This window comes from Vulpes vulpes, chromosome 2 (genome assembly GCF_048418805.1).
Source record: "Vulpes vulpes isolate BD-2025 chromosome 2, VulVul3, whole genome shotgun sequence".
Classification (NCBI taxonomy): domain Eukaryota; kingdom Metazoa; phylum Chordata; class Mammalia; order Carnivora; family Canidae; genus Vulpes; species Vulpes vulpes.
The window spans coordinates 125145936-125171281 of record NC_132781.1 but is presented as its reverse complement, the minus strand read 5'-3'; the positions used below and the strand labels follow the sequence as shown (position 1 = coordinate 125171281).

Here is a 25346-nt window from a genome sequence, read left to right as displayed (position 1 = left end):
GAGCTTGTCTGGTTCCAAAGCCTACCCTGTGCAGGCACAGAGGAAGGTACAGAGGAGGTATTTAAGGAAGGGGCCTCCCACAAGAAAAGCTAGAGGAAGTACAAATAATGAAGGCAGGACCTGTTCGGCAAAGCCTACAAGTCACATGGCCCCCACATATGATCTGATTGGCCCAAACATGTTTACTTAAGAAATGGGATCGAAAGCCTACAGGTGAGGCATGCCATCTCCTGCCTCCCAGAGCCCCCAGCCCCTCGCACTCATTCCCCTGGACTGCCTCACCCCTGTAGACATTGGAGATCTTGCCCTGCTTTATTGCTATGGAGAATGATAGGTGTCAGCAAGTGATATAAAGCTCTGGAACAGTACACAGGTGAGAAAGGTAGTTTCCAGCTGGAGATTCCAAGGAGAGTGCAAGGGGAAAGGAGCCTTTTGATGAATGTTCTTACCATTGTTTATCTCTGAGTATCGCTAGCAAGATATGCACTGTAGAGATAGGATTCATTCATTCACGCACCTAATATGTATTGAACATCCACTGTGTCCCAGGCACTGTTGTGGGTGCTGGATGTGTAGTGATGGACAACACAGAATCCTGCCTCCAGTGAGTTTCTAGGAAGGGAGACATAAAAAAGCCTATATCAGATAGAGGGAAGCACCAATATTTTGAAGCAGGAGGAGCAGGCGAGAGAATGGTGGGGACGTTTTGATGTAGGTTGGTTAGGAAAGGCCCCTCTGAGGGTGGGACTCAGAGCAAAGGGAAGGAACAAGTCACATGAAGAAGAGGGTCAAGGGCTTTTGAGCAAAAAGCGCAGCTAGTGCAAAGTCCGAGGCAGGAGTGGAGGTGACGTGTATGGGGGGCCGTGAGGAAGCCATGTGGCTGGAGCACAGGGCAAAGGAGGCAATCAATGAGACCAGAAAGGGTGAGGAAAGACAGATCATGGAAGACCTTTCAGGTCATGGTCAGGGCAGTGCTTGTGGGGTGGACACTGAAATGGGGTTACCTACCTCCCGGGGTTAGGGTGCACATTAAATAAATTGTCCAGGGCAAGTGCTGATAATATAGTTACACGGCTAATTCTGTCCATGTGGCTCCTCTTATTCAGTGTTCAATAAATATTTTTATTGAATGAACCAAAATAATGGTTAAGCTCCAGATTTCATAGGCCATTGTCAGGAAAACCATTGGTCTGGGTATAATATGGTTTTGTTTTGAAACATGAGCGCTGCCTCCAGACAAATGAGTTATGCCCTGAGCCCTTGACTCGAACCAGCGTCGGTAGCATGTCTCCGGTGCTCATCTCCACCTCTCCCTGCTTCTCCACCCCTCTCCTCCTGCCATCCACACATAGAACACCTTGACAAGCTTGTTTTCACTGTACTTTTGATTTCCTCTGGTTGCCCTCCACAGATAAAACTGTGAAGCTGTGGAAAGTCAGCGAGCGTGATAAGAGGCCAGAAGGTTACAATCTGAAAGATGAGGAGGGCCGGCTCCGGGATCCTGCCACCATCACGACCTTGAGGGTGAGCCCGGGGGCAGCTTTTGCCACCATCTTTCATTTGTCTTGGCCACCAAGCGCAAAGGAAGGGCCCCCTGGTGTGCATGGGCTGGGTGCTGCCCTAGGATGCAACTGGAATGTATGAGTGAAGGGGATGAAGCAGAGACTTGACCTGAGTGTGTGTCCTTCCTTTATTCCCCTAGGACTGGTCTTCATGGCCACCACCGTGCCTTACTATATTCTTAGCCTCTGCTCACGTTTCCTAAAATGTCTTGAGCGTCTTTTGTACTCAAGGTCCAGGTGATGGGACTGCCCATATGGCAGGTTGGGGTTTTGTGATTCAGGACACGAACTTCTGCATGTAATGGGCCTGGGTTGGAATTTGGCCACTCACCAGAATCGCCTGTAGTTGCTTAACCCTCTTGAACTTGAGCCATGTAAGTTATTTTTAGTTTCTCTGTCTGTAAAACAGTGAACCTCATACTTGGGTGAAAAGGTGGTAAGGGTGGAAAGCCCTCCTTCCGTGGCCAGTACTCAATATGTGATCTCTGCTATTAATCTGAATAGCTCCCTTCCTGCCATCCAGAAACGCAGTGAAGAAGGGATTTGTAGGTCTAATATAAAAATGCTTATGGTGCTAAATAGAGTAAGATAAATGCAGAGAGTGTCAGAGAGTTACAGTTTGATCAAAGGAGGAAGAAATTATATTTGGCTCTAGGAGAACCAGGAAAGGTCTCTTAGGAAAGTGATTGTTAAAAATGGATTTCTAAAAGCAAACTTTTAAGGGAAGGCTCTCCAGATACAGGTTAAAATGGTTTAGGACTCGGTGGTGAATTTAGGTTGGGATGTGTTTAACATGAATGAGCACAAGGGCAGGCACATATTGAGACCAGCCCTAGCCCCAAGGGACTTTCAAAACTGTATCAAATATGTGCTTTCAGATACCAGCTGCTTTACTGAAGACCAAAAACTGAAAAGGGAGGCAGTGCAGTGCATGTGGGGAAAAGAGGTTGTCACTCTAGGGTTTAGAAGCAGATACAGGGATTGAATGATCAGTGTGTGCCTGATTAGCTCACTTGTTTATTTGTTCATTAATTCATTTGTTCCACTCTTTATTCATCAGGTGCTTTTAAAAAAAATATTTATTTGAGAGAGGGGGAGTGCATGAGCAGGGGGAGGGGCAGAAATAGAGGGAGAGAATCGCAAGCAGACTTCCCACCAAGCACAGACCCCAATGCGGGGCTCAGTCTCACAATACTGAGGTCATGTTCTGAGCTGAAACCAAGAGTCAGACACTCAACTGACTGAGCCACACAGATGCCCCCAGCAGGTGCTTTTTGAACATAGGCTCATTGCTGCCCACAGTGCTAGGCTGCCAAGTATTGACCCAGTACTCACGGGTAGCTGGTCTTTTGTTGAGCTGCTTCTGAGCAGGTAAGCATTGGCTGCTCTGTTTCCTCTTGTCAACCTGTACCTTCAGCCTGAAGAACTGCCACACAAGTCTTCTTTCCATATCAGACTGGGCTGATGCTCTAAATGCTCAGAGGTTTTGCAGACCTGAGGGGAGGGTGGTGAAGAGTGAAGAATGTGGACATTGAGTCTGTCTGTCCTGGGTTAGAACAATGGCACTGTAGGTCTCCAGCTGGGGACCTTGGACATACTAACTGAAGTCCTTGTGCCTCCAAAGTCCCATGTGCATTACAAGGATTCACTGCCTCCTGGGATTTTTGTGAGAAATCTATGCTACATTGTGTGTGATGAAGTACTTAGCCTTGTAGTGTCTCACTCACAGAAAGCACTTCTTAATGTTCGTTCCCTGCTGTTGGTTTAATATTGTCTTCATCATTATTATCCTGGCTATTGTTACTCCCTACTGATATAAGAAAATTAATATGCTTTCCCTTTTCATATACTTTTTATTCTACTGTATTCAGTCTACAAGCTAGCTATTCATTGGTACCTAGGGAGTGGCGGGCAACCTTCTGGCTCTCCAAGGGGAATAAGACAGTGTTTCGCCCCTTGGAACTTTGCAGTCCTGTGGGGGAAACAGATGGTGTAGGTGCCACTGGGGAGTTCACAACATGAACTTCTGCCCAGATGTCACCTTGTCCTGGTTTCCTCTGTTGGATTGACCTTCTCAGATGCCGTCTGGAGTTCCCACAATGAATTCCTGTTGTCCATGGTGTCCTATAGGATTTCATATACCTGCGGTTAGCCACTCAGAGATGTCACCCCGATGATGAGGAGAAGGCCTATCTCTATGTTTCCATTAGAGCAGAAATGCTGAAGTGGACTTGCGACCACGTGGAAGGAGGCCTTGAAATGTGGCTGGGAGTTAGAACACCTCAATTCTGATTCTTGCTTTCATCTAAACCAGCTGTGTGACCCTGGGCCCGTGAATTGCATTTCTCCTCTCCAAGCTTCGTTTCTGAACTGCCATCCTGAGGACTGTGTGGTCTGTGCTTTTGTATCCACAGTACAAGTTCCAAATGCAGATTCCCAGGACCTGACCGCAGTGATTCCCCTCAGCAAATGGGGGTGATCCAGAGATATCTACATGTTTAGCACAAACCCCTGGTGATTGAGTAGGGGGCATCTGTGGTCACTGGATTTTATCATCTCTAAGGCTCTCCCGAGCTATTATTTTTTATAAGCCTCTACTACTTTTCAATCATTTCAATAGTTACTGCATCAATTTGAGAGACACATTTGCTATAATCACGTAAATACCCGTATTTGATTTCACCCCATCTACTTTCCTAGGCTTTCCAATATCCTGTGTTTCAGTGTAATCATCCACACTGCGGCATTCTTTGGATGAAAACACTGAAAAGGCCAACCTCCTTTTCTTTTTGATCCCAGTAGTAGAAGAAGGGGAAAAAAAAAAAAAAACAAGCAAACCCGAAGACCATAGATTCAGAACAATGACTCCAAACAGAGAATGAGCTGACATGATATTAATCAGACTGTAATTTACTAACATGCTCCTCTCTCAAATTTGCATTGCCAGCATTTGTGGCTCTTTCCCTCCTCCCTGTCTTATGATTACCTCTTGCTCACTTTCAGAGAATCCAGTTCTGTGTGGATCTGAAGAGTGAGAACGTTTAATAATACCCGACAGCTAATTAATCCTCACTGAGTAATGAACCTGTTCTGTTTCAGTGCTAGGAGGCTCAGCTTTTCAAAATAAGAATGTAGCTATTTTTTTCCCCTTTTTCATGGAAGAGATAGCCTCTTAAATCCAATCACTCACCCAGAGAGGCTATGAGAAGTGCTTTTTGAAAACCATATTGCCTGCTCAGTATATAACATTCACAGCAATAATCATAATGATAATTTAATAATAACACCTTATAGCTGTAAAGTGCCATTTATGTCACCAAGTGTTTTCTTACCTAATCTTTTGATTCACCTTTAGAACAGCCAGTGAGGAAGGGCAGTGAAAATGCTGGTGTCCAGTACTTAGCATTTATTATATCCCATGCACCATACTGTACACTGTGTCTGCATTAGCTACCATGTGAGGTCCAGCTTACTGTCAAATACCCACTGTACAAATGAGGCTCGGAGAGGGTAAATAATATGCCCAGGATCATGCAAGACTAAGAATCAAATCTTGATCTACTTTGCTCTGGGACCTGAGCCCTTAGACCTGGTACAGGCCAAGAGAGAGAAGTGACTGCTAACTGGTTATTCCAGAGCTGGGACTAAAAATCCAGAGCTATGGCTCTTACACTTGGACATATACATTTGACGATTTGAAATGGCTTTCTCAGTAATTAATACCATTATTATTCTACATCAGGATGTCTGTCTCTGTCCCCACCCACTCCCCTTTCTCATTCATACACAGTGAGTTTGTAGATCCCTGAGCTCAGCGTGCAAAAACGATGACCCTGAGGTCTTCTGTAGTTCCACTGAGTGAGAGTCCCCTGGCCTTCTTCCCTGGCCTCCCAATACCAAGATGTCAGAGGCCCTCAGAGCCCTTGGCAACAGAAACTCATAGTTCTAGTAACTTCTTCAGTCTGGGATGGGAGCTGGGTGTTGAAAAATCTCACTTAGCATATTTCTCCCTGTAGGAGGAGCCTGGAGTTATTATTTGCCTCATTATGGTTGGCTGCCAGTGCCCTGGGAACCTAGGCCAGATTGGAATCTGTTTTTTAACCAGTTGTAAATATAGATTTCAGAAAGTGTGATCTCCCACGCTGTGACTTGCCGTAACCACCCACAGAAATGTAGGGGATGTAATGAATTCCAGTTTTCTAATGGGTTTTACCTAAATCTTCCTTACAGCTAATATAAATAATAATAATAACCATGTTTATTAGGTGCTTACTATACACCAGAGGCTGGATTTCATATCCTTAATCATGTAGCTCCAACAGTAACTCTGTGAGGTATGTTCTGTTATCTCTGAGTCACCCAAAACCTTCCTCCCTCAGAGAAGCTCTCCTAGAATATCCTAGGGAAAATTGCACGCTCACATCTTCCCATTCACTCTTAATGGCCTCACCCTGTCCCATTTTTTGTTAGCTTGCATCATACCTGGGATGCTATTTGTCCATTTTCTGCTGCCCCTCCACCTCCACTTAAATCTCACACGTTATGTTTTCTCTGGGAGCCCCAACACCTAGAAGAACCCATGGCCCATGTAAGGCCATGTATTTGTCAAATGAATGCAGTACACAGAAGTAGAAATGGAGTCCTAGCATTGACGAGGATTTTACCCAAGATCTCATGGCTAGAAAAAAAGAGTAGGACTGGGATTCAGATCTAGTCTACCTGAACCCAATATTTCCATTATGATTCCTTATAGCTTCTGCCTTCTAAAAAAATATTAGTTCATGATCGGAGAGTGAGGGGAGTTTCATTATTTGTGTTTCTCACAATCCTTCAGCAGAGCTTTCTTAATGCATAAGCTTAAATTTGGCAGTGGGAAGTGGGGGACAAGGACCGCAAAGGCTTTTGTCTCGGGGTGGGCACTCAGTGGATGCCCTGTTTCTAGAGAGATTAAAGATAGAAAGATCAAATGGCTTCCTGTTTTATATACGAGCCTTCTGCTGGTGATGGCCTCTGTCTTCCTCTCAGCCGCAGGACACACACATGGGATGTCTCAGACTAACATTTTTCCACATAGAGTGACCCTGATGTTTGCAAATCTCATCAGTGGCTGTTTGGATCTCCCCCAGCCACCATCTGCGACACCGTGGCCGGTCAGCATGAGCATTTGCCAGCTCTGCACTCTAAAGAGGTCATCTTGGGGATTATTGCTAACAGGTCATGGGGGTAGTAGGGTTGATTAAACAGACTAGCTGTTTTCCCGAAAGTGAGCCTTTCCAGTGAAACAGCTACTCTCACTACCTGACCTGTTTCCTAAAGAACTGATTAAACAGGCCAGTGGGTTAAGTTTACTAATAGCAACTGCGTGGACTCAGCCTTTCCGAGGGACAGGCTCTGGGCTGAGCAGAGTAATGTATGTTTTACAATTCTTTCTTCATCACCATCCTGTGACTTCGGCATCATGTCCATTTTATGGACGTGTCAACAGAGGCTCAGGGAGGTAAGTGCTGGCTTAGTGTCCCACAGATAATAAGTGACAGAGCCAAGAATAGAGCCCCAGTGTGATCCCAGAGCACCTGCCCTTCACCATCATGCAGGACTGTTGATTGTGTGGCCCCTGATCCGGAAAACAGTAAAGGTGAGAGCATCGGACATGTAGGACTTTTTCATGTATTTTTATCCTAGTCAGTGAGTGCCTACTGTGTGTCAGGCACTGTGCTAAGTATGTATGTGCTACCATGCGGATCTCACAAAGATGTGTGAATTGGCACCCCCTTTCCTCAAGAGGAAGGAGAGAACAAAATGTAAGCGGTGCAACATGACATTAATCAAAGCAGTGGTTCTTAAACTTTGGAGGGCCTCATGGGACCTGTGATGCTTTGTGGAGGACAGTCCCTGGCTTTCTCACTAAGGATTCTGAGTTAAAAGGTCTGACTTACACCCCGTGACATCTTTGACAAGACGCCTCTTGGAAAACCCCCCAGATGATTCCAATGCACATGGTCCCTGGGCCACCCTCTGAGAAACACAGGATGGGATAAGTGTCCTGGGACAGCATAGAAGATTGCCGTATCAGAGGAAGAACAGGGGAGAAGGAGGTGCAGGACTAGGAAGGAGTTTCCAAGATGCATCTTCAAGGATAGACGGTCTTTCACTCTGGGAACCTCATGTGATGCTCCCATGGACCCTGGGAGGCAAGCAGGACATGAATTGATATTTTGCTCTTTCTAGTGGTATAGATGTAGGTATCCCCATTATAAAAGGAGGATACTGAGGCTCTGAGAAGCAGACACTTCCTGTGTAGACACAACCTTTATGCTTTCTTGCTGCCTCTGTGATGCCTATGTGGTGATGCTCACTCCGGAGAGGGCGAGGGGCAGGGGGTGAGGGGGTGGGTGTGTAACTCCAGGCTGGTTTCAGGACAGATTAGCAGGTGAGTCAGGATCAGCCAGGCCTGCCCAGGTTCTAATTTTGGTTTTATGCTTTGATACCCAAGGCCTCTTAGGACACAGATGCAGCCTTCCCGACCCTTTTTTAATTTTTCTAGACTTCATTTTGTGATTTATTGCTGTGCTGGGGACTTAATATCCAATCCTTTTACAGTTTCATCTTTCCTTTCCTTATATTTGTTGCAAATAACAATGAAGTGTTTAGCTACTGCAGCGAAAAATCAATCAAGCCTGTTCCATATTCACAGGCTTGCAATGGCACCCGGATGGCCCCTTGGATTAGATTAACTTTGTGAATGTGTCAGTCTGGTGTGGGTAATTTCTCAACCTTCGCTCCATCCCTCCCCCTCCTGCCTCGGCGGGTGGATATTGAGATTTCCCATTGATTGACTGCCCCGAAAGAGAATGCTGGCATGTGATGTGTGTAACTCAGCGGGACGCACATAGTCTGTGTTTATGAAAATAAATAATAATTTCTGTTATCATTATTGATTGCCATCATTATCTGATTGTATCTGTCTGTGTCATGGGGTTTCAGTTATGGGATCAGAAAGCACTCCACAGGAACCTCAAGCGCAGCCCTCACTGACAAGCCCCTGCGTTTTGATGGGTTTCACCTCTTGGGAGTGAGGGTTGTGCGTGTCCCTGTCCTGTTCTTTGGCTAATGTTCGGTGAGACAGTGCTAGTTGTGTTCATTGTTAGGCAAAGGTACTAATTCTGTTGGAATAATAATAAGAGCAGCAAACACTTATTGAGCATTTGCTGTGTTCCAGGGACACTTTGCATGTACTGGCTGATTTCACCTTTGAGATAAAGCCTCAATGTAGGGACTGAAAAAAAAAAAACCCATTTTAGAGAAGTGGGACCAGAAGCCAAAGAAGTTAATCAATATGCCTGAGGTCACACAGCTGGTGAGTGGTAGTGTTTGGACTTGAATTCGTGTTTTTACTATCCTTCCTCTCATATCAAAATAGAGTATCTGGTATATTCATCTGAATGAATATTCATTGGAAACCACACTCTGAGTCAGCAGGAACTAGAGGACAGCCTGTTGAGGAAACTGTAGAAGCTGCTGGTGCCTTGGGCCCAGGTCAGTTTCCCATGTCGTTTTGGGGGATAGTGGAGCAGAAAGGATGCATGGAACCAAACCTGGATGATGATCAGACTCTGGGAATGGCTTACATCATTCCCAGCTCAGTGACTCAGAATCTTCCCCCTACCTTTCAGCTCTATCCCAGGCTATCCTGAAGAACACCTGGGCTTGAGGGGCATTGGCATGATGACCTCAAAGGCTCTCTGGTTTCCTTTTTTAAGTTCTTTCTTTGTGATCTTCCTTCCTCCTACATCAAAGTTCTATACAGAATAATCTGAGGGCAACCTTATTATCAAAATGAAGTTGGTCCTATACTGAGTGATTTGATTTGGAGTAAGCTGCTGTTTGTTTGCTTTTTTTAAAAGATTTTATTTATTTATGAGAGATACAGAGAGAGAGAGGCAGAGACACAGGCAGAGGGAGAAGCAGGCTCCTTGTGGGCAACCTGATATGGGACTCCATCCCGGAACCCTGGATCATGACCTGAGCCAATGGTAGACACTCAACCACTGAGCCACCCAGGCACCCTGGAGTAAGCTTCTGCAGGCCATTGAGGTTTAGGTTGTGTGTGAGTGATTCTGACCTTTAAAATTCAAGTTCTTTTCCCATCCTACTCCTTATGGAATCAGGGGACAGCCCACCTGATGGCCAGTTAACACTGTTGCAGACATTAATTAAATATATACCGTCTGCTGGGAACACTGCAAACACCATCTACTGCCGCCTGACAGTAGCCCCGTGGGGTACATAATATTGTTATCCCCATTTTACAGAAGAGGAACTTTAATTCAGAAACCTGAAATGACTTGCCCACAGGCCATAAGCTGCTAAGTGGCCGGGTCACATTTTTAGGCAGATTCACACGGACTCCGGAGTCTCTACGTTAACACCACTCTGCAGGTCTCCAGGAAAGGGGCTAGGGGCTCTGACCACATGTTAGCCATCATCTGTAAGATGAAAATCACCATATGTCCTTCCCACAGAGGTCATGCTAATAAAATAGAGTAACATGTCGACATATGTAGTGCGATGCCTTGTGAACTGTGGATGATCAGCATTACCACCACCTTTCTCTGCTTCCCTCCCCTCTTGTCTGTCACCTGGACACCAAGAGTTTCAGGAAAGTCTAATGAATATAATTGTAAAGGTTCAAAGCAGTGTGACGTCTGGTGACCAGCAATCTATTGTGCTTTATTTTGAATATGTGTTTGTACTGACTCTGCAAAGCTGCCTCAGATTCAGAGTGTATTCACAGATTATAAAATATTTTCTTTCATCTGAAAGCTACCTTTGTTCTGCTGCCTTTACAGATCCAACGTAAATGTAAATATAAGCAGAATCCTATACCTCGTTCAAGATCAAGTTCTCATTGTCTCTTGCTCCCACCCATTTTGGAAGGCTACTGTGGCTTCTTGAATGTGATGGGAACTGATAAATGCCTCTCCCTTTATGTACACTCAATGCCAGTAGGAGGCTGAGAAACCTACTAGTATTAGAAAAAGAAAAGAATCCTGTTATGGAAGAAAATCTTGCTGTTTCCATGGCCTCTGATGCAGTTTATCTTGGTCATGAGGCAGGACCCTATTCTAGTCTCTTCCTAATGTTGCTCATTAACTCGCCTGGGTTTCAGAGGGGTGGTAAGATTGGCCAGGCCAGGCAAGCTGCTGGTCTTTCTCAGGCTCTGAAAGCAAAGATCTTGTCACTGTGTCTAACCTAATTCACACTGACCCTGCTGGATTTTTCTCAGAAGAGAAGTTACCAGTATTAGTTTCACCCATCTTTTCCTTTTAAGGGCTGTCTGTATATTTTTACAGTAAGTGGAAAATCCAGGTACAACCAGTTGATTCAAGGAGAAAAGTATCTCCATTTTCTGAATTTTTCGGGTGGAATAACCTGATTTATGAGTATGATGGGAAAGACACCGTCCTCAGACCAAGTCCTGGCTTTGAAATGTGAACTCACTGTTGCCGCTGTAAGAGATATGAGCCCCATCCCCTGAAGAGACACGTGCTCATATATGCATGTATAGGCGTGCACAGGGCACAAAAAACCTTAGAATGTTCACAAAGCCTAGAATGGATTTGTATTTGTTTTTCAGTTAGACTTACTTAACTAGAGATCAGAAATATGTGCCTATCCCCCTTTTGCTACCGGCTTATACACAGAACTAATTTGAAGCCACAGAAGAAAGTCTAGGGCTCCTGCTCATTATACATAAGATTTTTGTGGAAAATAATTAACACTAATAGGTTTCAAATCAAGTTCAGTGGAAGATATCACTTTGATCCTAGTACATTGCAAACCAGGCTTTACCTCATGCATTGATATTGCATATTAAATACCCCCTACCTGTCCTTACCTGAGAAAAAGATTTTAAATATTTCCCCAGAGGTTAATGTACAAGGAGATCCCTTTGGGGGGGAGGGGTGCACAGGAAGTGATTGGAGGAAGATATAAGGGTACTTTCATGGTAAAGGAGATTGTTAACAGAGAAAATACTTAATTCTTTAGTTTCCTTAGAATGATTGAGTCCGAAGGAAAAGAACTTTCCACCTAGGGTGTTAATTTGTATTTGCTTGAGCAGAGGAGAATGGATCCCACCCTGGTCGTTTGTTATGATCAGATGATCAGTTGGGCTCACATCCTTTACCAGGAAAACATTAAAGGCAGTGATAAAAACACATAGACACATTCACTCTCACAAATGTTTCTTGTTCAAGAGTATATGGGGAAACACTCAAACACATTTAAACAAATTTATTTACTTCATAGGGTTTCTCGAAACCTTTACTGACAGAGATATCTTACTCCAAGAAAGATACACAACATGCGATATTTCCCACCAAACTTAGCAGACTATGAAAAGCCCTTGGCTCAGCTCATGGGATCATGTTTCTTTATGACATTCTCCTCAAAATGTGATCTTTGGCCCAGTGCCAGTCCACAGATAAGGTACCAGAGTATGAATTGTCACATCACCCAGCCACTGCCTTGTTCAGCTGACACTTTTATTTTCCATAGAAAGACTTTCTCATTGAAGGAAGCAATGCATTGATTCTGTCTAAAGCTCCTTATCTTATCACCCACCATTAACAGGCAGCTTGTGGGTCTGTTATTTCAAGCAGCACAGCCCTAGAACCTCATTTAGGGAAATGCTGGCTGAAAGGATTGGGTTGGGGAAGGAGGAGTTTGCCTGGCAGTGTTTTCCCTCTGCTCTTATGGCCTTGCTGCCACAGAATCACGTGTCCTTAACTTTCAGGTTCATTAACATTAACTGAGCACTTCCTAGTACCTGGCACAGCACCAGGCACCTTGCATATTCCCTATTTAAGCTTTACCTTAACTCCACGAGCTTAAAACTATTGTTGCCAGAGGCACCTGGGTGGCACAGTCTGTAAGTGCCCAAGTCTTGGTTTCTACTCAGGTCATGATGTCAGCGTTGTGAGATAGAACCCCACGTCTGCTTAAGATCCTCACTCTTCCTCTGCTCATCCCCCACCCCACTCAGGTACCCACACTCTCACACTCTCTCTCTCCCTCTCCAAAAAATAAATAAATAAATAAAATATTTAAAACAAAAGCAAAAATCTATTGTTGCTCTTTCAGATAAGGCAGCTGCTCTACATGGAAAAAGCAGTTTGCTCACTACCAAGTGGCAAAACCAGAGTTCATTCCTGTTTATCTGAAAGTAGACTCCCCCCTCTTAGCCACTTAAATGGCTTCCCCAAAGCAAGGGTTTTTACCATGTAAGCCAGTGGAGGTTTTATCCCATTGTCAGAGACCTCTTGACGCAGGAACACTGCATTAGCCAATCCAGAAACCATCATTTGTCACAAACGTTTCCTCCTGTGTAGCTTAGCATCTAATCTACATTTATAAAAAGAAGGTTCCACATCTATAGTCCTAGACAGACAGGGCACCCTCATGGGGCTGACCATCAGTGAGGAACTAGGTGGATACATGCTTTTGTTTGAGAACGGAATGGAACCAACTTCATGGGTCTGTGCCTGACACTGCAGCCCATCCTGTCGTGCATTTCAGCCCTACCCCACTGCCCCAGCACCTTCTCCACATTTCCTTTTCTGCTCTTTGATTCCACTTCCTCTAATTATTTCAGAGGTTTAGAGTTCTGCAACTTTGAATTAAATAAGGGCATTGTCTGTTTAATGCCAAAACATCTAGACACAAGGGGAACAAACTTCATCCAATTATCCTATCTCAGTAGCAAACAAGCAGACATTTAGAAACATGTGAAAGCTCAATTGAAAAAAAAATCTTTTGCTCTCCAAATTCAAAAGCATCTGAGAAAATTATTCGGGGTGAGAGGGTGAAGGAAATGGGGGAATGTAAGATTATCAATGAGCTCAGGAGTTGTGAGGTTAGGTATTGAAACAGGAGTAACAAAAGACAGCCATGTTGGTTACCATTGTTCTTTCCCATGATAAAGTCATCCCTGTGGGGCACCTGAGCAGCTCAGTCAGTTAAGTGTCTGCCTTCTGCACAGGTCATGATCTCAGTGTCCTGGGATCAAGCCCTGCATCAGGCTCACTGCTCAGTGGGGAGCCTGCTTCTTCCTCACCCTCTGCCATGCGCTCACTGTCTCTCTCGAATGAATGAATGAATGAATGAATGAATGAATGAATGAATAAAATAAATAAATGAATGAATGAATAGATAGATAAATAAATAAATAAATTCTTAAAAAATAATGATAATAAAACATAAAGTCATCCCTGCACCTGAACCCACAGTTGACTTATCGGTCCTGATTAAATGTGCCTTTGCCCTATGCACTGGTCAAATGGACCAACAACAGATATACCACCCAGATCTCACTAATTCTAAAAGTACTCCTTGAGTCCCTACTGTGAGCCACACCCTGTGGTTGGCCCTGGAGTGGCAGTAGTGAATGACTTGGTTCCTGCCCTCACGGATCTGACAGTCTCTTATGGTTGGAAAGGGCACAAATCAAATGCCCCCTAATGTGAAACTCATGCCAGGCAGGGGCTGCAGAAGAGAGGTGGATGGTGCATGGGAGAACAGACAGGATATTTTGATCCATTTGGGGAGAGCAGAGAATAAGTTCCTGAGCAACTTTGGATTGAGCTGAGGCAGGAGGTGGGTGACGAGAGGAGTGGGAGGGACATTCCAGGCAGAGGAGATACCATAGGAGAAGGCCACGAGGTGGGAGGTTGCACAGGTGAGCAGGAGATGGAATGAAAACCAGAGTGGCTGGAATGCACACACAAGGAAGTGTGTGGTGACATCAAGGTTCAAGTGACAAAGCAGGCCAATCATGGCCAGACCATGCTAGTAGGCATCATAGACCTTGCCAAGGAATTTGCCCCTTCTTTCGAAGAGCAATACAAGCCCTTTCTTCTCTGCACTGGTCATCTTCGGAAAGACCCCTTCTTTGCTCAGATAGCAAAATGTTCTGCACATGAGACAGGATATACACCATGGTAGAAAAGCTGTTGGCACAAACCAGGAAGTTACTGGCAGATATGAAGGATTTAAATTGAGGAAGCAAATGGCGTCTTGTCAGTGTGGCCATGTCACCCTCCAGCCCCTTGCCTGCCACTGTTTTGATACATGTCAGGTCATGGCCTCCATGACCTTCTCTAGTACAAAGGCGTCCTCCCTCCAAGGTGAATCCTCCTGTGAGTGATTGAATTGTTTGGAGGGTCATGGAACCTGACAGCTCCCTATTACACAAAGGAAAAGATAAGCTTCCGATTAGTCCTGGGGCTGGAGGAAGCCAAGACAGAGTGCACCTGTCAGAACTGCTTACGACATATAAATCATTACCTCAATTTTCCATGCAAGAATTGGGCCAGAGAGAAAGAAGTGACTGAGGTTGGTTAGCAGTGCAGAACCATTCTGAAGAGCCCTTGCCTGCTTCCAATGCAGGATTTGCGCTGCTATCCACACAAAGAGAACGGAGCCCCATGCTCAGAAGAAGGACAGAGACAAATGCCCACTGGCTCCAGGAAGGGGTTTGTTTCTCTGGTGTTTACTGAGGGCTTTTACTGCTCATCTAATAAGAGCAGCCACCAAAGCTTTCCCAGGCTCCAAAAGGGAGCACATTTGGTACTATGCTTGTTTTTTGTATGGTCCTTGATTTCTCTGTTGTGGAATCACCGTAGTAATCATGGTTATTTCAACATTTTCCTTCTCTCATTCTCTAGCCAAAAATCTCCAAGATAGTCAGGGACCAACTGGGGCTAACCTGCTGTCCCATAGTCTAAGATGTCAAGGTGCGTCTAGGGGCAGAAAATCTGAAGAAAAGAATTGAATGAAGAATAGCAAGTCCAAAGATGTTCAATAAAAATATAAAAGCTTAAACTGATGGGACAGCAGTCAAATATTCATTGCATTTTATGTTCTATAAAATACCAAATAGCTAGCAGAATGTGGGGTTCTGGAAGATTCCAGTTGGAGAAGCCCCAGCGCTGGGTAAACCCAAACTACTAACTTGTGTAGCAAACCTCAAGAAATACTGTCTTGTGCTTCCTGTGGGCTATGGCAGACAGAGTGTACAAAACCAAGGAGGAACTCATTCATTCTCCAGGACAGATCCAGTTCCCAGGACTTTTGAAAGGGGCTTTGGTCAGTAGCACCTGCATTGAAAGGAAAACATATGTTTGTCCAGCTCAGATATTCCTGTTGCCAATGATAGAAGAGTCTTTCTTCTTTTCTGCCTTCATGTATCTTAAAGAGAAGCATATCTTCAAAATCACAACACAGCCCAAAATGTGTTGGCTGCCAGTTAAAATTCCCTAGGAGTTAGAAATGCAGTATATTTTTTGCGAACAAACCCAAAATATGAGTCAAGACAGTACACAGAGGGATGTGGGAGCCGAGGGAACAAGTCACATGGGTACTTTAAAATAAAACAGAATAATTGCTTGTTTGTTCAGAATGTGTGAGCAAAATGTTCTTATTGCCAGAAGAAATGTGAGGCCGACTTCGTTCTACTTATCCTCTGGTAAGGGAAGGAAGCCCACAGTTGGAACTTTTGTGGGAGACCGTCTAGTATGGCAGTTAAAAGAGTTTGGAGTAATAGCTCTGGATTCAAATCCCAACTCTGTCATTGTATGGCTTTGGGCCTTTTTATTTATTTGTTTTATTTTTGAGAGAGAGAGTCTATGTGTGGGGCAGGGAGGTGGGGCAGAGAGAGAATCCTCAAGCCGACTCCCCACTGAGCACAGAGCCCAAAGCAGGGCTTGATCCCAGGACCTTGAGATCATGACCTGAGCCAGAATCAAGAGTCAGATAGGTGTTTAACTGACTAAGCCACCCAAGCGCCTCTGGCTTTGGGCCTTTAAGCTCTCAAAGTATGGATTTTATCATCGGAAAGGACCTACATCATAGTACTTAGCAGAAAAAAATACCAGCAGAGGATCTGGCTTTTAGTATTAACCATTCAGCAATAGATAGCTACCTTCGGTTAGGAATCCGGAATCCTCAGTAAAGAGAGATCATCAGTAGACCCCAGTTGTTGGTTTTGGGTGGAAGCATACAGTTCCGAGGATAGGTGGGAAAGGAAAGACTTCTGACTTAAATGGCCAAAGTTCCCTCACCTAAGCCACATCAACCTCAATATTTAAGACTCTTTCCGTGAATGTTCCTATCACTGGCTTAAAGGAAATTACCATTAAAGATTCATAAATATACAATGGCAAACTCTGTAAGCAAAGATAAGGAGATAACGGAAAATAAGTCATCGATTTGAATCTCTGGATAAATCGAGGTGTGTTCCCATGCTGTATCACCCTTTTTTGGAAGACCAGTGAACTTCCAGTGAGAAAAATTCCAGGCTTAGTAGTAACTGCTTCGTAGAGAAGAAGCTGCGGCCCTGGTGGGAGCAGCCTCTGGGGTAGCATTTAATCCTTCCCCGGAAGGTTGATAAAAGTTGGCCTCAGGACTCTGGTAGCAAGTCTTTTTTCTTTTTTTAAGATTTTATTTATTTGAGAGAGCGCACATAAGCGGGGTGGGAGGCAAAGGGAGAGGGAGAAGTAGACATTCCACTGAGCAGGGAGCCTGACATGGTGCTCAATCCCAGGACCCTGAGATCATGACCCGAACCAAAATCAGTCACTTAACTCACTGAGCCATGCAGGTGCCTGCAAGTCTTTTAGATTCTCCACCTCAGCCTCCAACTGTCAGTCAGCAAAAGTGTAGAATTCTTTACTTGGGTCAAAGGATCCACTCTAGGGTGTTAGACCTTCTGTCTTTATTTTGTTAGAAATGAAGAAAACCTTCTACAAATGTCACTTTCACTTAAAAAACAACCAAAAACCCAAAAAGTTCTCTCAGTATTTTCTCCTTGTTTTGACCACTGAGGAAAGAATTCTAATTTTTTCTTCCAGCACAAGCCCATTATTAATCTATTTCACATTCACAAATTCGAATTCAACATTGGACATTAAAATTGACCTAGCAGAAATTTTCCTCTTAATTGGACCGCTTTTCTATAGAAACCATCCTGCCAGCATCTGTGGTAAGGTATGTTCTGGAAAAAACAAATAATCAGGTGGAATTAGATTGCTCTTTCTGTTTGCTAACAACGCTACACCTCTGCATAATTCTTACTGATTATCAGAAAGGAAAAAGCTATAACTCAGGCAGAGATGAGCTTTATTGGCGTTGGTCCCTTCTAGGGAAGGAAAAAAATATATATATGAGCAGAAGCATTTGCAAGTGCCTTATATGTTGAAAGATTGAAATTCCAAACAGTCTGTAAACTTAGCTTGCCTAAATCTGCAATCTTAAAAAATGAAAATGCCTCCCTATATTTGGTATCATAACTCAAGAGCTGGGTTTATCTCCTTCTCTATAATTAAAGACAAAAAAATTTATAGACCTATAAATATATCTCGAAGAGAATGTCATTTGAAATGAAAGAGTTCTCGTGAAGGAAAAATAAATAGTTGGGGATAGTCTGGAGTCAAGATGCCTTCAAAGGCTTAGGAATGAACAGAAGAATATTAAATGACCCCTCCAACCTGAACAGCTGCAGGTTCTCCTTGTAAAGGGCGAGAGGTTTGTCTGCCACCTTTGTTTCCATGCTGAACCCTACTATGGTCCCTTTTCCCCAGCGGTCCTTAGGCCTCTCCATTTCGGCCAGTCGCTTCCCCTGTCAAGATTGATCATGTAGCTTTCGTCTGTAATGTTTGGACAAATTCTCCTTATGCTTTCTGTGTCTGTGGAGGCATCCCCCATTCCGGCACTCTCCTTGTCGAGAAGCTATTCGTTTGCCCTCAATTTAGGATTCTCCTCCTTTCTGTGACAGAGTCCACAGAAACCCACTGAGTCTGTTCCCTGAGTGAATCGAGGTCTCCTTTGACCCAGTCATTAGGAGACTAAGGAATAATTAGTCCCAGTTTCCTCTACTCCAGACAGTTTCAGGTGTCTGTCAGCATCGAGGCCAACTGTGTGGTTTGATGGTGTGTTGCTTGTTCATCAACAAAACCCGGAAAAAAAAAAAAAAGGCAGTGTTTTCTTTTGGAGGACTTGAAAAATCTTAGTTCGTAATCTTCTCCCCTGGGAAATTTACATCTTTTGCCTCCTTGGACATCTCCCATTGTGAAAACTGCAGCGAATAATTTTCCTCCTCTATGTCTTTCTTTTGGGCACATTCTTGTCGATCAATAAATTACCCCCTGCCAGGCTCCAGCAGTCTGGTTTCCTTCTTCACTGCTTACATGCTCCTTTTGTGTTTAAAAAAGAGCTCATTATTTTTCTCTTAACCTCCAGTAAAATCTTCTCTTGATTCTCTCCCTCTGTCTTGCTTATCATTTCGCTTAATTCTCAGTCCAACTGTCCCCAATCTACAACTGCCTTGATTCCTCTCATTTTCCCTTTTAATAACCTGTAGTTAATGAGACAGCCATTGGAGTCACATGCTCCTTTTCTGATGACACCATGATAAGGAAACAGAATTTAATGGCAGTAGCAGGCGATACAATAGAAGTAAAGCCATAGTAGGGTGACTATCAGGTAGGTAGTTTTGTGTTCCCTGGCATGGATGGGGCCTCGTGTCTGAGCTGTGTGAGGGTTAACCCTCACATACTGTCCTTGTTTCCTATGGCGGTGGTGAGGATTAAGTGAGATAAATCATGTCACGTGTTTGATGGAGTGGCAGATGGCAAGCCCCACCCCAGAAGCTTTAGCTACCATTTTGGTTCTAGAAAGCAAGTGTAAGAGACAATATCTAACACCTTCCTGGATTTGGAATCTGTAGCTAAATATGGCCAGCCAAGGGTACCAGCTCTCTGTTTATGCAAATGGCTCATCACAGGAAACACTTAGCACTTCCCAACTGTGTAGAGGCACATAAAATAGCGTTGAGCCACCAAAAGACAGAGACCATCTTATTTGATGTCCCGTTCCAAAGACCCAGTGTTGTGCCTGACGCAAAGTACATTACCTATAAATATTTGACATGTCTCCAGTATTGTGCTGGTCACTGTCAAATGTCACTCTGTTCCCCAAAGTCTAGGCTGTGTATTTCTGTATTTCTTTGTATTGGTACAAAGATGCAGCTTTAAGTAATACTGAATCATATAACGCACAAAGTTTTTCCTTTCTTGTTCGTTTTTAAAATCATTCTGTTTGGGGCACCTGGGTGGCTCAGTGGTTGAACATCTGCCTTTGGCTCAGGTTGTGATCCCCACAGGGAGCCTGCTTCTCCCTCTGCCTATGTCTCTGCCTCTGTGTGTGTGTCTTTTGTGAATAAATAAAATCTTTAAAAAAAATCATTCTGATTATATCAAGCCCAAAGCCCTACTTTGATATTATTATTTTGTAGCCTCTCTAAACCTTGGTTTTTTTAAGATTGGAAGGTAGTTTAGTCTTTCTAGGTGATCCATCTGGCTAGAATTTAAGAACATTTTTTTTTTATCTTGATAAGTGCCCTCTTTAATCTCCATCATCTATCTCACCCATCCCCCACCACTTCTCCTCTAGTAACCATTAGTTCTCTAAAAGTCTGTTCTTGGTTTGTCTCTATCTCTCTCTTTCTTTTTCCCCTTTGTTCATCTGTTTTGTTTCTTAAGTTCCACATATGAGTGAAATCATATGGTATTTGTCTTTTCTCTGATTGACTTACTTGGCTTAGCATTATAGCCTCCAGCCCTATGCATGTTGCTGCAAATGGCAAGATTTCATTTCTTTTTTATAGCTGAATACTATTCCATATCTTCTTTTGCCATTCATCTAGTAGTGGACATTTGGGATGCCTTCATACTTTGGCTATTATAAATACTGCTCTAAACATGGGGGAACATGTATCCCTTTGAATTCATATTTTTGTATTTTTTTGGTAAATAGTAATATGATTACTAGATTGTAGAGTAGTTCTGTTTTTGAGGAACCTCCATGCTATTTCCCACAGTGATTGCACCAGTTTGCATTCCCACCAACAGTGTAAGAGAGTTCCTTATTTTCCACATCCTCGCCAACACTTGCTTTTCTTATGTTTTTTTTAAGATTTTATTTATTTATTCATAGAGACAGAGAGAGAGAGAGAGAGAGAGAGAGAGAGAGAGAGAGAGGCAGAGACACAGGCAGAGGGAGAAGCCGGCTCCATACAGAGAGCCCAACGTGGGACTCGATCCAGGGTCTCCAGGATCACGCCCTGGGCTGCAGGTGGCGCTAAACCGCTGCGCCACCGGGGCTGCCTGCTTTTCTTGTTTTTAATTTTAGCCATCATGACAGGTGTGAGGTGATAGCTCATTGTAATTTTGTAATTTTGATTTGCATTTTCCTGATGCTGAGTATATTGAGCATCTTTTCTGGGTCTGTTGGACATCTGCATATCTTCTTTGTTTTTTTTTTTTAAGATTTTATTTATTTATTCATGAGAGAGACACAGAGAGAGAGAGAGACATAGGCAGAGGGAGAAGCAGGCTCCATGCAGGGAGCCTGATGTGGTGCTCAATCCCCAGACCTGGGACCATGCCTTGAGCCAAAGGCAGACGCTCAACCACTGAGCCACCCGAGCTTTCCTGCATGTCTTCTTTGAACAAATGTCTGTTCATGACTTTTGCCCATCTTTAATTGGATTATTTCTTTTTTCAAGTGTTGAGTTGAATCAATTCTTTATGTATTTTGGCTACTAACCCTTTATATGTCATTTGCAAATGACATATCCTATTCAGTAGGTTGTCTTTTAGTTTTGTTATTTCCTTCACTGTGAAGAAACTTTTTATTTTGACATAGTCCCTATAGTTTATTTTGCTTTTATTCTCTTGCCTCAGGAAACACATCTAGAAAAGTGTGTTGTTATGACTGGTATCAAAGAAATTACTGCCTAAGCTCTCTTCTAGGATTTTTATGGTTTCAGGTTTCACATATAGGTCTTCAATCCATTGTGCATTTATTTTTGTATAGGGTGAAAGAAACTGGTCCTGTTTCAGTCTTTAGCATGTAGTTCTCCAGTTTTCCCAATATCATTTGTTAAAGAAACTATTTTTTTTCCATTGTATATTCATTCCTCCTTTGTCAAAGATTAATTGGCCATATAGTTGTAGCTTTATTTCTGGGTTTTCTTCTCTATTCCATTGACCAATGTGTCTATTTTAATGCCAGTATCATACTGTTTTAATTACTACCACTTTGTAATATAACTTGAAATCTAGAATTATGATACCTCCTGTTTTGTTTTTCTTTTTCAAGATTGCTTTGGTTGTTTGAGGTCTTTTGTGGTTTCATACAAATATTAGTATTGTTTGTGCTACTTCTGTGAAAAATGCTGTTGGTATTTTCATAGGGATTACATTACATCTGTAGATTTTAACAATATCTATTCTTCTAACCCATGAGCAGGAATGTCTTTCCATTTCTTTGTGTCATCCTGAATCTCTTTCATCAGTGTTTTATAATCTTCATTTATTCCTAGATATTTTATTTTTTGGATGCAATTGTAAATGGGATTGCTTTCATAATTTCACTTTCTGCTGCTTTATTATTAGTGTGTAGGAATGCAACAGATTTCTCTACATTTATTTTGTATCCTGAATTCATTTATCAGTTCTAGTAGATTTTTGGTGGACTCTTTTTATATACTGTTATATATATACAGTATGCTATCATCCGCAGATAGCAAGAGTCTTACTTCTTCCTTACCAATTCAGATGCATTTTATTCCTTTTTGTTGTCTGATTACTGTGGCTAGGACTTCCATTACTATGTTGAATAAAAGTGGTGAGAGTGGACATCCTTCTCTTGTTCCTGACCTTAGGGGAAAAGCTCTCAGTTTTCCTCACTGAGTATGATGTTGGCTGTGAAATTTTCATATATGGCCTTTATTATGTTAAGATATGTTCCCTTGAGACCTGCCTTGCAGAGGGTTTTTATTGTGAATGGAGATGTACTTTGTCAAGTGCTTTTTCTGTGTCTATTGAAATTATCATATGGTTTTTATGTATTCTCTTTGTGATGTGATGTATCATGTTGATTGTTTTATGAATAGTAAACCACCCTTGTCTGTGATTTTTTTTAAATTTATTGTTGGATTTGGTTTACTAATATTTTGTTGAGGATTTTTGCATCAGTATTCATCAGAGATATTGGCCTGTAGTACTCTTTTTTTGTAATATCTGTATCTGGTTTTGATATCAGGATGATACTGGCCTCATATAATGAATTTGGAAGTTTTCTTTCCTCTTCTAGTTTTGGAATAGTTTGAGGACACTAGGTACTAACTCTTCTTTAAATGTTTGGTAGGATTTGTCTGTGAAGCTGTCTGGTCCTAGACTTTTATTTTTAGGAGGTTTTTTGTTACTAACACAATTTCATTAGGGTATTTAGTCTGTTCACGTTTTCTGTTTCTGCTTTAGTTTTGGTAGGTTAAGAACAAGTTTTTTTTCTTAGTGTTTATTTTTATTACATTCTTCAATGTTTTTTTTTCTTCAATTCAAAGAAAACTGTGTTTTCATGTATTGCTATAATGTAAAGTTCCCTACCAGAATTAATTTAGTTAACTAAAAAGCAAATTCATTTGAAGAAAATGCTAAGTAAGTAATAGTCTGGGTAAAGCAGATAAGGTAAAAAAAAAAAAATCGAAGAAGTTTTTCAAAATGAAGATACTCAAGCCTTACCCCAGACCAAGTGAATTTGAGTTCCAAAGTGTAAATCTGAGCAATCTGTATTTTCTGCTTCTCTTTAAGATGTGTCAAGTGGTTCTGATAAAAAATCAGCTTAGAAATCTCTGATTGAGAAAAATTTCCAATTTTCCTTTCTGTAATTTTTTCATTCAATCAACAAACATTTGCTCAGTACCTACTGTGTGTAATGCTGTATTTCCTGGATGCTGAGAACAGAATGGAAAACAATACAGTAGTAGACCCTACCTCCATTGAGCTTACATTCTAGTAGAAGCTTGTAAATACTGTGTTCCCTTTTTGCTTCCTTAAGAAAGTTGCTCCTATGCTAAATCACAGCCTTAAAGCTTATTCAATTGTTATAACTTTGTGGACACTAGTTGTGTTTCTGGCATTGAGTTTCCTGTCTGAAGCCAGTCTTTATTTTTACCTCTTGTACTTGACTCATTTTAAAGATCTGTGTAACCCATAGATATTCTTTATGTTTGAAGTAACATAACTTCACTAATAACTTGGTATTAAACTTCCTCTGCCCATTTTTCTTGGATTATTATACCCTTTCCATCTTTTTAATCTTGGATTTGAGTCTTCACTTTTATAAGTTTTTATAAATACATTTTACATTTTTTTAGATTCACTTCTTTTGATCTTTTCATAACCAACAATTATACATACATTGGATCCTTGTGTATATATATTCTGTTCTTCATTGATTTTTATATCTTTGTACTTTTTCATTTTGTTTTGTAATATATCCTCAAGTCTATAAAGCATGTTGATAACTCTGATTTCCACATTTTCTCTGTTTGAGTATAGTTGTTTCAAGGCAGCTTGTATCTATAACTGTTTTATTACCTTTCTGTGTTCTGCTAGTTTATTTCTAACCTATATCCATCACTATGATGTAAAAAGCTTCCCGATTGCTATTCCTACATTCAGTCACTCCTCCACCCCAACAACCTGATAACCACAAACACTTAGAAGGAATTTATAGTTTTTAGAAAATATTTTTATTTATCCATTTGAGAGAGAAAGAGGAAGAGAAAGAGAGTGTGCACAAGCAGGGGAGGAGGGAGAAGTGGAAGCAGGCTCCCCACTGAGCAGAACGCCCATGCAGGGCTTGATCCTAGGACTGGAAGATCATGACCCAAGCTGAAGGCAGATGCTCAGGCGCCTCTAGAAGGAGCTTTTAAAAGTGCAAATAAGATCTCTCCCTTCTCTTTTAGTAGCCTCCATTGGTTTCTCTTATCACTTAGAATGAATTCCAAAGTCCTTATCATGACTTACTGGAGCCCTATTATTGGTTCCTGCCTACAAATTATTTGATGATTTTCTTGTTTTATCTTCTCATTTTCTGAGTATATAATAGCACCTTGCATTTGGTAAGTGCTCAAAAAATATTGCTTATAAATTGGTATATTAACGTTTTAAAGTATTAGAATATTGTATGCTATCTAGTCCTTGGCAAAAGAAGATAGAATATCTGTAGTATAAGCCATTGAAGAGCTTGAAACATATCAGGATTTTAGAGTCCCTGACATAGTATGTTTGTATACTATGTCATAGTAGTATGACATAGAGTCCCTGACATAGAAAAAATATGTTTCATGAATTCAGATTGTGTTTAGATCCTATCTCTGCTGATCCTAACCAAATGGCCTCATGACTATGTCATTTAACTTCACTGAATCCCAATTCTGTTTATAAAACAATATCAATTGTGTGGGATTTTTGTGAAGCCTAAAGGATCTAATGGCATATGGGAAATAGTAGGTATTTGTAAAAGGGTCAGTGAAGTTACAGTTTTAAAGAGGCTAGGTTCCAAAGTCATCCCCTAATGCAAGAGTCAAGTTTGTTCAAAAATATCCTTGAAAAATCTCTTACATCACCCTAAAGATATACTAGACATAGTTTTTGTAAACCCTATACAATATGTATATAAATAAATATGTACCATATGAAGAATAATTTGTAATATAAAGCTATACAAAAAATCTGAAAGGCCGTTTATGAAAAACATTAGTTTTGTTTGTTTGTTTGTTTGTTTGTTTTTTAAGAGAGGAAGAGAGAAAGGGGCAGGTGGATTGGGCAGATGGAGAGGGAGAGAGAGAACCTTAAGCAGGCTCGGCACCCAGTA

General features: G+C 42.1%; 1 protein-coding gene across 13 annotated transcripts in view; it reads left to right on the top strand.

The window, feature by feature from the left end:
* The window catches only part of PPP2R2B (protein phosphatase 2 regulatory subunit Bbeta), a 443029-nt gene that overhangs the window by 344641 nt on the left and 73042 nt on the right, over positions 1–25346 (top strand). For all 13 annotated transcript variants that reach the window (XM_072749915.1, XM_026018571.2, XM_072749912.1 and 10 more), the window contains one exon: positions 1412–1524. In XM_072749915.1, the coding sequence (XP_072606016.1) occupies positions 1412–1524 (113 nt within the window). The remainder of the gene's footprint in view (positions 1–1411; positions 1525–25346) is intronic.